This window comes from Quercus lobata, chromosome 2, assembly GCF_001633185.2.
Source record: "Quercus lobata isolate SW786 chromosome 2, ValleyOak3.0 Primary Assembly, whole genome shotgun sequence".
Classification (NCBI taxonomy): domain Eukaryota; kingdom Viridiplantae; phylum Streptophyta; class Magnoliopsida; order Fagales; family Fagaceae; genus Quercus; species Quercus lobata.
Window position 1 is genome coordinate 69,879,776 of NC_044905.1, and position 13,036 is coordinate 69,892,811.

Consider the following 13,036-nt stretch of genomic DNA (forward strand, 5'->3'; position numbering starts at 1 on the left):
TTAATGCAAATACTGCTGTAGCTATTATTTGGGCATGCGGCTTATATTATTTTTTGGTTGAACAATTTCAGTAATTGCAAACTCCAAATTGAGGACAATAGGCTTCTGATATGTGCATGTATATATCACCCTAACCGTGCCCCAAGCTCTAAAAAACATACGAAGTTTAAGGGTTTATTTGGGATTGTTTATTTTGCTGAAATTGAAAACTTTTTACTAAAAATATTATAGATAAAGTTAAAAGTTAGTTGAAATAATATAATGAGATTTATGAATAGTATCAAAAAGCGCAATGGGTTAGTGTGCGTTTGACTTCAGTTTAAAAAGCCAGTTTATTTTACTATTTATCTTATTTTTACTACTATTTACGGGCTCCATTGCACTTTTTGGTACTATTTATGGGTTTCACTGTACTATTTTAACTAAGTTTTAATTTTATCTACAGTACTTTCAGCAAAAAGTTTTCAGTTTCAACAAAATAACTGAATCCCAAACAGACCAAAGCATGTCTGATGTGAAGAATTTAGGGCTTGTTCGGTACATGTATTTAAACAACAGTTTTCAGTTTTTTTTGAAAATATGTGTAGGTGAAAAAGTGTGTGAAAATACGTATAATGTTGTTTAAAAACTGAAAACATGTGTTTAAACAGATCTACCAAACAGCCCCTTATAATCCATGGCACCGTTTCAGACAGTACTACTCTGACTGTTAGATTTTAGCCGAGTCCACTTTCAGTCAAGCTGGTAAGATAATCTGAAGGTCAGCTCGGACATGAGTGTTTGGGATTCTCAGGGCTTTAGGATCTTGTTATTTGTTAAGACTCTGGTTTCTAGTTTTTGTTAAGAATCAGAAATTAACAGTAAACATCCATGATCCACCATCCCATATTAAAGGTATCTACTATCTTAAACTTGTCAAGTATAATTGCCGAAAACTAAAGTGGACAAAAAAAGACCCTATTCTTGTCGCTTTGTGGGTACTAGAAGGGCTATTCCAGATTCTTTTAGGTGAAGGTTTTTACAAAAGTGGCCCTGTAAATAGCTAGGTCACATGGGCTAGGGTAGGTGGCTGAAACATGCGGACCCCTTGGAGTAAAATTTCAAATCTAGATCATGTGAAAAAACCACTATTTTGTGCAGCATGATCCCCTGCATTGATTTATTCCTCCTTTCAAGTTTAAGGGCACCGCTTGTGTAACGTGGACACGTTGAGATTCGTGTCTAAATTTTAACACGTCTAATGCACTAATGCAATTAGACACAAACTTAATCCATTTAAAAATTAAAACACGAAAGATTCAATTTGTCCTAAATATAAAACCATATGATAATCAGGCAAAAGTAAAACTATAGGTTACAGTAAATAAAGTATAAAAACTTAAAAGACAGCATAAAATTAAACATGCCACTATCAATCCCGTGACACCCACCAAATAAACAATCGTAGAGACAGAGAGCACTACCCCTTATCCCTACCATTTTACCTACATTCTTATCACTAAATCTATCTCCCAATTCAGCTAACTTTCTCAGTTATCCATGGCTACACTCACAAAGTCTTGTGCTGCTTTGTTTATGGTCATCTGCTTTGCTATTTTGCATGCTCCAAGTTCAACTAGTGAGCCCACAATTTCAGCTTCACCGTCTGTTTCACCATATGTAACACCACCCAATATGTCCTCATTTTTCCATTCCCCAAGTGCCCAACCGCCTCTAAGTTCTGCAGCTGCTCCTCATTCGAAGCCAATTACACCAGTGCCAAGCTCAGGCGAGTTTGTGGGAAGGAGCTCCTCCAATTCAGCAAGGTTGGACAATGGCATCACCATTTTTGGTGTTGGACTTGTTTGTTTGTTTGTGACAACACTATTGTCCGTTGCCTGAGCATATAATTTATGTATTTTGAGTGATAAAAAGCTAGCTTGCTTCTTTTTTACTTGTTCTTGCAGTAATTGGGGCTAATTTGGATGGGTTTTACTAGTTATAAATTCAGATATCCAAATATATATAATGTCAATACCGCTCTTCAAATCTGATTTCAGATCATGTATAGTTTGTATGGAAAAAAATAAAGATTATATGCCTTGGATGGCTATCCCTTTTTTAATCATTATTGGATGGCTGGATCTCTTTTTGTCTTTTTTTGTTTATTGATCGAAATACTCCCTTAGGATTGCGTCGGCTGTTGAATTTGGATAGCTATTTTAGGTCCCATTCCATCCAGTTTTGTTGAGGCAATTCTTACTTGTTTATCATCAACTGATCTAGCTCCTGAAATATATATATATATATATATATATATATATGACAATCTACTAATTAAGCAAAAAGAATTGTATAACATTTTTTATCATTCCTTTTGTTGGAAATATTGCATAAAAATAATTTACTTTTGTGATTATGTAAACAAGAACAACAAACAAATTCTATAAATAAGAATAACAACAAATTGTATAAAAAAATGACAACAAACTGAAAATAAATGGGTAGTTAAATATAGTCACAGAGAATGATCTATTCAAATTTAATTAAGGCTATTGTTTGAAGCTATCCTTAAGACAAATTTCACCATTTGAATCTCTTGAACGTCTATCTCCCAGGATTTCAATAACACACAAAAAAGTCTAGCAATCTCACAAACTGGATTTATATAGACTAATCATTGCAAATCTGATCAAAATTGGTGTTTAACATTACCTCCTTAAGATAGAGCCCAGTCGTGCCCAAGCCCAGCCCAAATTGGTGGAAGCGGCACACGTGTGGTAGAAGGCCCATTTGGGGAAGACCTCTCCCTTCTTCTAAAAGAGGCATTATGCTTCTTTGTTAGTTGTTGCCACTAGCCATGTACATGTAGAAAACAAACAACAACAAAAAAAAGCCTGAACTAATAAATTTGGTGCGTTGTTGATTCTAGTTAGACTATATAGCAAAAGCATGACTGTCATGAAGGATATTTTGTCCCAAACGAGGGTGGTAAAAGGGTGGCGATCTCCGTGAGAGTGATGATCATATAAGGAGAAAAGTTTCAAGGGATTAGAATGACTTGAATGTCATGAGATTCTTCCAAATCATAAAAGCGTTTACACCATTTCATGAAAAGTCACAACATTAGGAAGAGTTGTGTCTCTCTTAAGTGTTACAACCCTTTACTAAAAACAATGCAACCATATAGTGAAACGAATTAACCATCTTTTCATGGGTGGAATAAAGCACTTGAAGATGCACTGTGTTATGATATGATCACCATTATTTACTTATATCTCCCACTTAGAACACACCATAATGCACAAATGGTTTGTTGCACTTGTTGATTACCATGGTTTCAATATTTGCCCCCATGTCAACTCTCGTATATGATAAAACATAGATCAATGTCAATGACTGACCTGCCTATACATGTACAAACTTTGTCATCCCCAAAACTAGCCACATGCTTAGTGTATAGTTTCCAATTCACTATCAAACCATTTGTTGATGATAATTTGACATTTTAGTGTAGAATCCTATCTCCTAAAAGCATGAAATGTATGCACCACCCGGATTCCTTTTTAAAGGGACAAACTTTAAAATGAGATCATAGAATAGAATTAACAAAAAAGAGGTTTCTCTTTTAGAAGAGAACAGATGCCCCCAACTAGCAAGGTTGCCTTTAGATCCAAGACTTTCTTCTTCTCTTTTTTTAGCATAATGATTGGGCATCTTTGACATACTTTAGTTTCCCAATTCATTCCTTCTTGCATGTCAATAATATCCGTCGGGTGGTCCAGGAAAAAATTATTTCTAGACAGACTCATTGCAGCTATATTCATCTAACAAATAAGCACGTTGCAGAAAGATCAGGGAACAAGGACACCAAGCCTACCACCACATCTTATGTAAATTAGCTCCATTTTAATTGAGTGTCCGTTCGGTAAAGAACTTTTTGTTTTTTGTCTTAATTTCTTTTCTAACAAAATTAGCTTTTTGTCACACATTTAGTATAAAAACTATAGGGATGAATGGCCTAGATATAGGTATTGGGCTGTGGGCCGCACCCAAGGACGTCAAATAACTTGAGGACAAACTAGTACAGGTGAAGGCAGATAGATATCGGGCCAGAGAAGAGATCAGGTCATGATGAGCGAAAGACGTTGCTCGAGGAACAATACGTCCTCAGCCAGTAGGGTGGAGGCCTAGAGGCTAACCACCCATTAAGTACTGGGCAGCAGGCAATCGTGCTTGGAAGGATAAGCATAAAAAAGAGATGAGTCAATAGAGAATTGAGAAATATTTGGGAAGAAAGCGAATACCATCGCATGAATGCTCTGCACCTAACCCTCTAGCCGCATTAATGTGGAGGTGATACCTGAATACTAACTTTCAGCTTTACAGCTACCCACAAAGACTTCAGGAAGGTGTTGACAGGGCCGGCTCAAGGCCTAGGCAAGTTAGGCCTAGGCCTAAGGCCCCACAAAAAAAAAAAAAAAAAAAAAAAAAAAAAAAAAAAAAAAAAATCCTTAGGAAAAAAAGGCCCCACTTTTCATAGTTAAAAGCCCAAATTTTTATACAATCATATATATTTTCTAAATATTGTACATTTTTTTTTTAGTGATATACAAATTTTACTATTGGCTTACAAATTGCCATGTTATTAATCACAAAAACGTGATATAAACATTCATTAGTTAAATTGATGAAGTTTATCAATGAGAGACAATATCACATTATATTTTGAACATTTTATAGTACTTTTAATTAGCGCATTTTTCTTTTTCATTTCTATTAAGACTCTCAAAGTACGAGACCAATAGAACCTTAACTCAATTGAAACCCTAAAATATTTCAAAAAGATGTTGCAAATGTGTTAAATCATCAATTATAGATTAATCTCCCCTAAGAGTTTGAGACTTTGATTTTTGTAAATTAATATCCTACAAAACTATACACCAAATAATATCTATCTCTCTCTCTCTTAAAATTAAAATATAAAATTAAAAATTAGATTACAATTTTATTTAACTATGCATCGTCTTATATCCAAAAAAAGTATCTTTTCAATCATAATATATTTTTATTTCTTTTTATTAATATTTATAATTCAACTATGATATTCAATTCTCTATATGAAATTAACATTAGTCTAGTTGGTATTATTTATGTATTTAATGTATCAAATTAACCTTAATTTGATTAGTATTAAATAATTTTGTTTAATTAATATTTACATATTAAAGGTCCCGTATAAATTTTTCGCCTTAGGCCCCAAATTATGTTGGGCCGCCCCTGGGTGTTGATGGGACAAGTATCAAAACTAGCAATTTAATCTACATGTGAAGGGCTGAGATGAAAGAAAGGGAAGGGAGTATAAAAGGGAGAAACCCCATTACAGAGAGAGAGAGAGATAAAAAAAAACTAGAGAGAGAAATCATTGTGTACCCAAGAACTGTAATTTTTGTATAAGTCTAAGAGAGATATATAAGAACAAACCTTTCTCGGACTTGACTAAGGAGAACTTTTCTTGTTCAAACCTGTTTGTTTCATTCTTTCCAATAATAACTAACATATTGTGATCATTATCTACTTAACTCATTGAAAGTTTAGCTTTTAGCCCACTTTCTAACAAATTTATTGTTTTGGGCTCATTGAGCCATTGACCATCCATTTAGGCTGTGGAGCAAATCATGTCGTTGCAAAAACTATATATATATTTCATATTTTATGAATAAACTACCCAACAAGCTTTTTTGCTAGGTACCAAAAAAGTGACGAGAAGAAAAATTGTTCTGAAAATAAAAGATGCAAAAATAATTAGGAGCATACAAAATTAAATCCCATATATATATATATATAAAAAGAATGTATAAGATATTTCTTTTGGGACAACAGATCTAGTCACACTCACACTACAACATGGTAATATACAAAAACATTATTGCAATAGGAGGGGAAGCCATCTATAAAAGAAATTACCAAGAACTTTGTAACTTAGGTTGTGTTTGTTTTGGCTTCAAATCACTTCTGGAAATGCTTTTCCGTAAATGTGGGTGTTTGGTTGCGCATGGAAAATAAATTTTCCGGAAATTATTTTCAGTTGACTGGGTGTTTTGAAGGCTTTGACCCGGAAATGGTTTGAAGTGAAAATTTTCACTTCAAATCATTTCCAGACTCACGCGCAGAGATAGAGACAGAGAGAGAGAGAGAGATCCTTCGACTTTGACTTTGCCGACTTCGCCGATCACAACCTTCGACTTCGACTTCGCCGATCACGCCTTCGACTTCGCCGATCTACGAACCGACCTTCGAAGCCACGAACCGATCTTTAACCCAAAGCCTTCGACCCACGAACCTTCGACTTCATCGGCGACCCAGAGCCTTCGCGCCATGAACTGATCTTCAAACCAGAGCCTTCGACCCAGAGCCACGAACCCACAAACCGATCTCTCTCTCTGTGTGATTTTGATTTTCTATGTGATTTTGATCGACCCATGAACCCACGAGCCTTTGATCTCTGATTTTTTTGTTGTTGTTGTGGTGAGATTTTGGTGGTTTTCCTGTTATGTGGTGGTGGAAAATAGCATTTTCAGAATGTTACCAAATACATAAAAATATTTTCTAGAACAATTTTCATAATGCAACCAAACACTTGAAAATATTTTCCTTTTCCGAAAATAGTATTTCCGAAAAATAAATATTTTTCGAAAAATATTTTACATGAACCAAACACGGCCTTTTAAGTGTTATTAAAAGAAGGTTGATTTGAATATCTATGCTTATTGTTAAAAATAAAAATAAAAATCATTAAACTAGATCTGAAATCCATTTGTCTGATGTCAACGACACAAAATCAACACGATCCAATAACTCCAGTATGTTTGGTCGGAGAAGTCAAAATTGGCTTTAGAAAACGATTTCTTAATAGAAAACGACATTATGTTTTGGTCGTTAATTAGTGATGCAAAATGCAAACTCTCAAACAGTCGCGAAGAATGTGTAAATGAGAAACCGAAATCCCTCCAAAATCCGAAGAACTGAAATTCATTCTTTGATAAAGGGAATGAATGAAGGTTTCGATTCCAAACTCTCGCTCACTTTTAGTCACTACGGTACTGTATTGCAAATTTTACAGACAACACTATTTAACTAACAACAACCTCACAACTTTGTTTAGCAAATACGTAGACAAAACCAATGTCTCTTCGTGGAACTCCGTCATCGCTGACTTGGCTCGGAGCGGTGACTGTGTCGAAGCTCTACGTGCCTTTTCTTGCATGAGAAAGCTCTCTCTTATACCAAACCGTTCCACTTTCCCATGCGCCATCAAATCCTGCTCTGCTTTGTTCGATCTTCGTTCGGGCAAGCAAGCCCACCAGCAAGCTTTGGTCTTTGGCTTAGAATCAGACCTCTTTGTGTCATCGTCTCTCATTGACATGTACTCTAAATGTGGGGAGTTGAGGGACGCAAGAGAACTGTTTGATGAAATTCCTCAGAGAAATGTGGTGTCTTGGACGTCCATGATCACTGGCTATGTCCAAAACGACGATGCCCACGAAGCGTTATCGCTTTTCAAAGAGTTGCTGGTTGAGGAGAGTGAGAATGAGGGTGATGGGAAAGGTTTTATTGATTCAGTTGCTATGGTTTCAGTTCTCTCGGCGTGTTCTCGTGTAACTGGGAAGGGAATTACAGAGGGAGTTCATGGGTTTGTGGTAAAGAGGGGACTCGTGGGGGATTTGGGTGTTGGGAATACTTTGATGGATGCATATGCCAAGTCCGGCGAGCTGGGTGTGTCTAGGAAGGTGTTTGATGGGATGGCTGAGAAGGATACAGTTTCTTGGAATTCGTTGATTGTGATGTATGCACAAAATGGATTTTCTGCAGAAGCTTTGGAGGTTTTCAATGCAATGTTCAAGAATGGTGATCTCAGCTATAATGCAGTGACTTTGTCAGCCGTGTTGTTGGCCTGTGCAAATTCAGGGGCTCTGCAAATGGGGAAATGTATACATGATCAGGTACTTCACATTAAAGTAGTTTTGTTACAGTGATCGTGAAATTATTGCTAGCTTTTCAAATTTTGATTCTACCCCCTCTTTTCCATAAATGGCATGTTTTAATCATTACATATATAAATGATTTTGTGGCAAGTGTAGATGTTTAATTTTGACATTAACTCATCTTATTGTTTTAGGTTATAAAGATGGGCTTGGAGGAGAATGTGTTTGTGGGTACCTCTCTTATTGACATGTATAGCAAATGTGGGAGAGTTGAAATGGCGAGGAAAGCATTTGATCACATGAAGGAGAAGAATGTGAAGTCATGGACTGCCATGATTGCTGGTTATGGAATGCAAGGCCAAGCCACAGAAGCTTTGGAAGTCTTATATGAGATGATTAGGGTTGGGATCAAACCAAATTATATCACTTTTGTCTCAATTCTAACTGCTTGCAGTCATGCTGGTCTTGTAAAAGAAGGCTGGCACTGGTTTAACTCCATGAATCATGAATTTGGTGTGGAACCTGGGGTGGAGCATTATGCATGCATGGTTGATCTTCTGGGGCATACTGGTCATCTCAGTGAGGCTTATGATTTGATCAAGGGGATGAAGGTGAAGCCTGATTCTGTAGTCTGGGGTTCCCTTCTTGGGGCTTGTAGGATTCACAAAAATGTTGAGCTTGCTGAGATATCTGCTAGAAAGCTGTTTGAATTAGACCCAAGTAATTATGGGTACTATGTCTTGCTTTTAAACATATATGCTGATGCTGGAATGTGGGGAGATGTTGAGAGGATGAGAATACTTATGAAGAACAGTGGAATGGTCAAGCCACCTGGATTCAGCTTGGTTGAACTAAAAGGTAAGGTTCACAAATTTTTGGTTGGAGATAGAGAGCATCCAGAACAAGAAAAGATTTACGAGTATTTGGAAAAACTAACCACAAAGCTGCAAGAATTTGGCTATATACCCAATATGACATCGGTTCTTCATGACATTAATGAGGAAGAGAAGGAAATGACTCTTCGAGTTCATAGTGAGAAGCTGGCAGTTGCTTTCGGAATCCTATATTCTGCTCCTGGTACAACAATCCAGGTGATTAAGAATCTTAGGGTTTGTGGAGACTGTCATACTGTAATTAAGTTGATTTCCAAGATAGTTAATCGAGAAATTGTGGTCAGAGATTCAAAGCGATTTCATCACTTTAGGAAGGGTTTGTGTTCATGTGGGGACTATTTGTGATATTTATGAGATTGGAAAGAAAGTTGAGTCTTGTGTGCAAGCCCTTATTTGACGTGATCAAGGAATGATTGAAGATGCTAGTTATTTAACTTGGGTGTCAATGAATGGTGTTTTTAAGTGTTAAGTTTGGAGAATGAAGGAGAATACACAACACAGATGTCATCAGAAATTTGCTATAATAAGGTTAGCATTTTCCTAGATGCTTAATCAGAAAGTTGCTATAACAAGGTTGACAAATTCCTTGCTCTTTTCTTTATATGAGCTCATTTCAAAGGGGTTGTTTCATATCTTTGCCAATGAGTTTAGGTTTAGGCCAGATTCTACTTATGGCATTGAAGTAATTCACAAATGTAGATTTGCTGTACAAAGCATTATACAGCATGCCTTTTACACATGCTACAAGCTACTCTTTTAACAGGAAAGCATCATGAACTATAAAGACCATGATGAGAATAAATAATTCACTTCTCTAATACATTTCACAGAGCCCACAGAGCTTTAGTACAATATCCTCAAGAAAGAAGAAAAGCTATTGGTCTTGTTGCTGATGGTAGAATTGGAAAATCTGGAGGAACTTCCTTGGAAGATCAGGTCAAGGCCTATCGGAATTAATATAGAAGATTGGTTCTCTTTGTGTGGGCCACAACAGTTGCTAGAATGGAGAATAAAAAGGAGTTCTACATAGCAAACCGATAGAATATTTAATAATGCAGAATGGCACTCCAAAGAACTTATTCTGTAATAGTCCTCTCAGTCTTGATATTCGAAGTTGGCTGAGCTTCATGTAAGCTTTTGAGCATCTGAGACAACTCTAGAGGACCCTGTTCTTGCCCTGCAAGCCGTCAAGCTATTATTGGATCTCTTTACTAGCTTCTTCTTTTCATTATTTTTCTTTACAAACTCTGTCTGCTGCTGCATATTCTCCTCCATGAGCGTTTGAACTTGAAACTTAAATTTGGACCACATGCGCTCCCAATCACGACTATCTATTGGGCAATCTCCAACTTTAGCTTGACCTTATTCAAAATCATTCATCTTGTCAAGGAATACTGTGGTCATCATATTCATGTGATTGTTTCTTATTTCAAGTCCTATTTCAAAATTAACGTTGCACCGTTCAATTGACACATATTCATCTGCTAACTTGTAAGTCAAAGTAAGCACTACACTACCACATTCGACAGTAAGATCTTCAACAACAATTCATGATGAATCAAAAGTATCAGAATCTAAGTAAGGATGAAGTTACCAAGACTAGTGGCAAGAGCAGAGAAGCATCCAGCAACACAAAAGATCAAAGACTCACTCACAGAGCTGGTGATTCTGTAACAGAGCATAAACGGCAAGGATGCATAAGTGAGGGTTGATGTATACACGACTTGTAGTTTAGCCTATTCAAGTATTCACTTAAGTGTTAGCACATAGGAAGTTAGTTAAGGACTGTAGCTTGCACGTGTAATAGTTTGTTAGATTCTGTTAGTTAGTTGGTTTGTGTTCACACTTGCATAAACCAGTATATATATATGTATTGATTGTATTCCAGAAATAATAAGATGAAATATACAGTTTTCAATTTCTGAATTCGTGATATGGTATCAGAGCAAAATTCCTAAATTCCTATAGGATTTTCTTTGCATTTCTCTTTCTTGTCTTTCTCAATTTTCCGAGAAAATTTCTCTCTGTTCTTGAGAAAATTTTTTGTTTTCTAGAAATTGAGGTTGATTCTTCAATCGCCAATTGTCATCTATGACTTCTGCTACAAATACAAATGATTCTATAGATGCTTCCACATCTGTGAATCCATCTTCTTCTTCAATGGACAACCCTATGGATAATCCTCTGTTTTTACATCATGCAGAGAATCCAAGTCTAGTCCTTGTTACACAGCCATTGTTAGGTGGTGAAAACTATGCAGCTTGGGCTCGTGCAGTTAGAAAAGCTCTACTCACCAAGAACAAACTAGGGTTTATTGATGGAACCTTGACTCTTTCATCACCATTGGTATCAACTCCTTCGAATGTGCAAGCATGGATAAGATGTGATAATATGGTTGGGACATGGCTAACCAATTCAGTATCACCAAAACTCCAATCAAGCATCATTTATGAAGATACTGCCCTAGAAATTTGGAATGACTTGAAGAATCGTTTTGCTCAAACGAATGGACCTAGAGTTTTCAATCTTCAAAAGGAAATAGCTGAGCTTCATCAAGGTGAATTGTCTATCACTGACTTCTTTACTCAACTGAAGGTGTTTTGGGATCAATTACAGAGCCTCAGTCCGTTTCCTACTTGCACATGTGGTAAATGCATTTGCAATGTCAACAAGAAACTCACTGATTTACAAATGAGAGAATCTGTCATGAAATTTCTCATGGGATTGAATGATTCTTTCTCCCAAGTTCGATCTCAGGTTCTGCTTATGGATCCAATTCCATCCCTTAGTAAGGTGTACTCTTTGCTAATTCAAGAAGAGACACAAAGATCAGTGCCTAATTCAGCTTTTGTCAAGGTTGATTCTACTGTTTTAGCTGCTAAATTGACCAATGAACATCTTGGTTCATTTCTTGGTGGTGCTGTTGGGAAAGGAAAGGAAAGACCAACTTGCACAGATTATGGCAAGACTGGACATACAGTGGACAAATGCTCTAGAAAGCATGGTTTTCCACCAGGATTCAAGTTCAAGAACAAGCCGTTTATGGCTCATCAAGTGTCTTCAGATATGCTAGTTGCTCCTGCTCCAATTGCTTCACCAATGCATCATCAGTCTGTTTTCACTCCTGAACAGTATCAGCAACTTCATGCTTTATTTGGGGCTTCATCCTCTCTACCTTCTGCTCCAGTCAGGGATGCTTCAATGGCAAATGTAGCATCATCTTCTACATCTATCACTGCTCCAATGTCAGGTATTGACCTATCTCATAGTGTCTTCTCTGCACAAGTAGTGAATAGAAGAATCTATGATCAATGGACATGGGTGTTAGATACTGGGGCTACTGACCATTTTGTTTGCTCAGTTGATCTATTGACTTCAATCACTACTACTATACAATCCTTGGTCCACTTGCCTAATGGGGAATCAGCTCAAGTCACTCATGTTGGCACTGTCATTCTTTCCCCTTCACTTACACTCACTAATGTTCTTTGTGTTCCCTCATTTAGTTTCAATCTATTATCTGTTAGTACACTCACATTATCTCAGTCTTATTGCCTTGTTTTCCTCTCCAATTACTGTTTTATTCAGGACCTTTTACCTTGGAAAACGATTGGGATGGGCAAGGCTGTTGATGGCTTGTACTTGTTGCAGTGTGATAGTCTCCAACACATTCCTCCTTCTTCCCTTGCTGATTACTTCAGCAGTCATAAGTCCACTGCCTCTTTTCCTCCCTTTTCTGCAGCAACTTCTGCAGGTTCTGCATCATCCCCTCTTTGGCATGCCAGATTAGGACATCCCTCAGATATGAAGCTTAAAGCTTTAGGTCCTAGTCTTCCTTCTTTACAATTTCTTTGTAATAAGACTTGTCATATTTGTCCTATGGCCAAGCTTAAAAGATTACCATTTCCTTTCAATAATAAAATCTGTGCCTGTGCTTTTGATTTAGTTCATATGGATGTTTGGGGACCTTATTCAGTTTCTACTTTGGATGGCCACAAATATTTCTTGACCATTGTGGATGATGCAACCCGAGCCACTTGGCTTTTTCTTATGAAATCCAAATTTGATGTCAGATCTTTATTTCAATCCTTTTATGCTATGATTGTTACACAATTTGGTCAACACATTAAAGCCATTAGGACTGACAATGCCAAAGAGTTTGCCATGAATGATTTTCTT

The 13,036-nt window shown here is 36.8% G+C and overlaps 1 protein-coding gene across 2 annotated transcripts; it reads left to right on the forward strand.

Moving 5' to 3' along the window:
- The first annotated feature begins 6,791 nt into the window (after positions 1-6,791).
- LOC115976369 (pentatricopeptide repeat-containing protein At3g26782, mitochondrial) lies at positions 6,792-10,559 on the forward strand. Of its 2 annotated transcripts, XR_004088304.1 has the most exons (3): positions 6,792-7,982; positions 8,159-9,385; positions 9,688-10,559. XR_004088304.1 is itself a non-coding variant. In XM_031097599.1 (2 exons), exons 1-2 carry the CDS (start codon positions 7,035-7,037, stop codon positions 9,200-9,202), a joined length of 1,992 nt encoding a protein of 663 aa, XP_030953459.1. In that variant the 5' UTR covers positions 6,792-7,034; the 3' UTR covers positions 9,203-10,559. The 2 variants fall into 2 exon arrangements, 1 of the variants encoding a protein (XP_030953459.1); XM_031097599.1 differs by having other exon boundaries at positions 8,159-10,559.
- Positions 10,560-13,036: the final 2,477 nt, after the last annotated feature.

Bases quoted from the DNA above. Each gene is read 5' to 3' on its own strand.
- LOC115976369 (XM_031097599.1), top strand. From the start codon at position 7,035: ATGAAGGTTTCGATTCCAAACTCTCGCTCACTTTTAGTCACTACGGTA. The intron at 7,983-8,158 runs GTACTTCACATT...TTATTGTTTTAG, and splicing joins GGAAATGTATACATGATCAG to GTTATAAAGATGGGCTTGGA.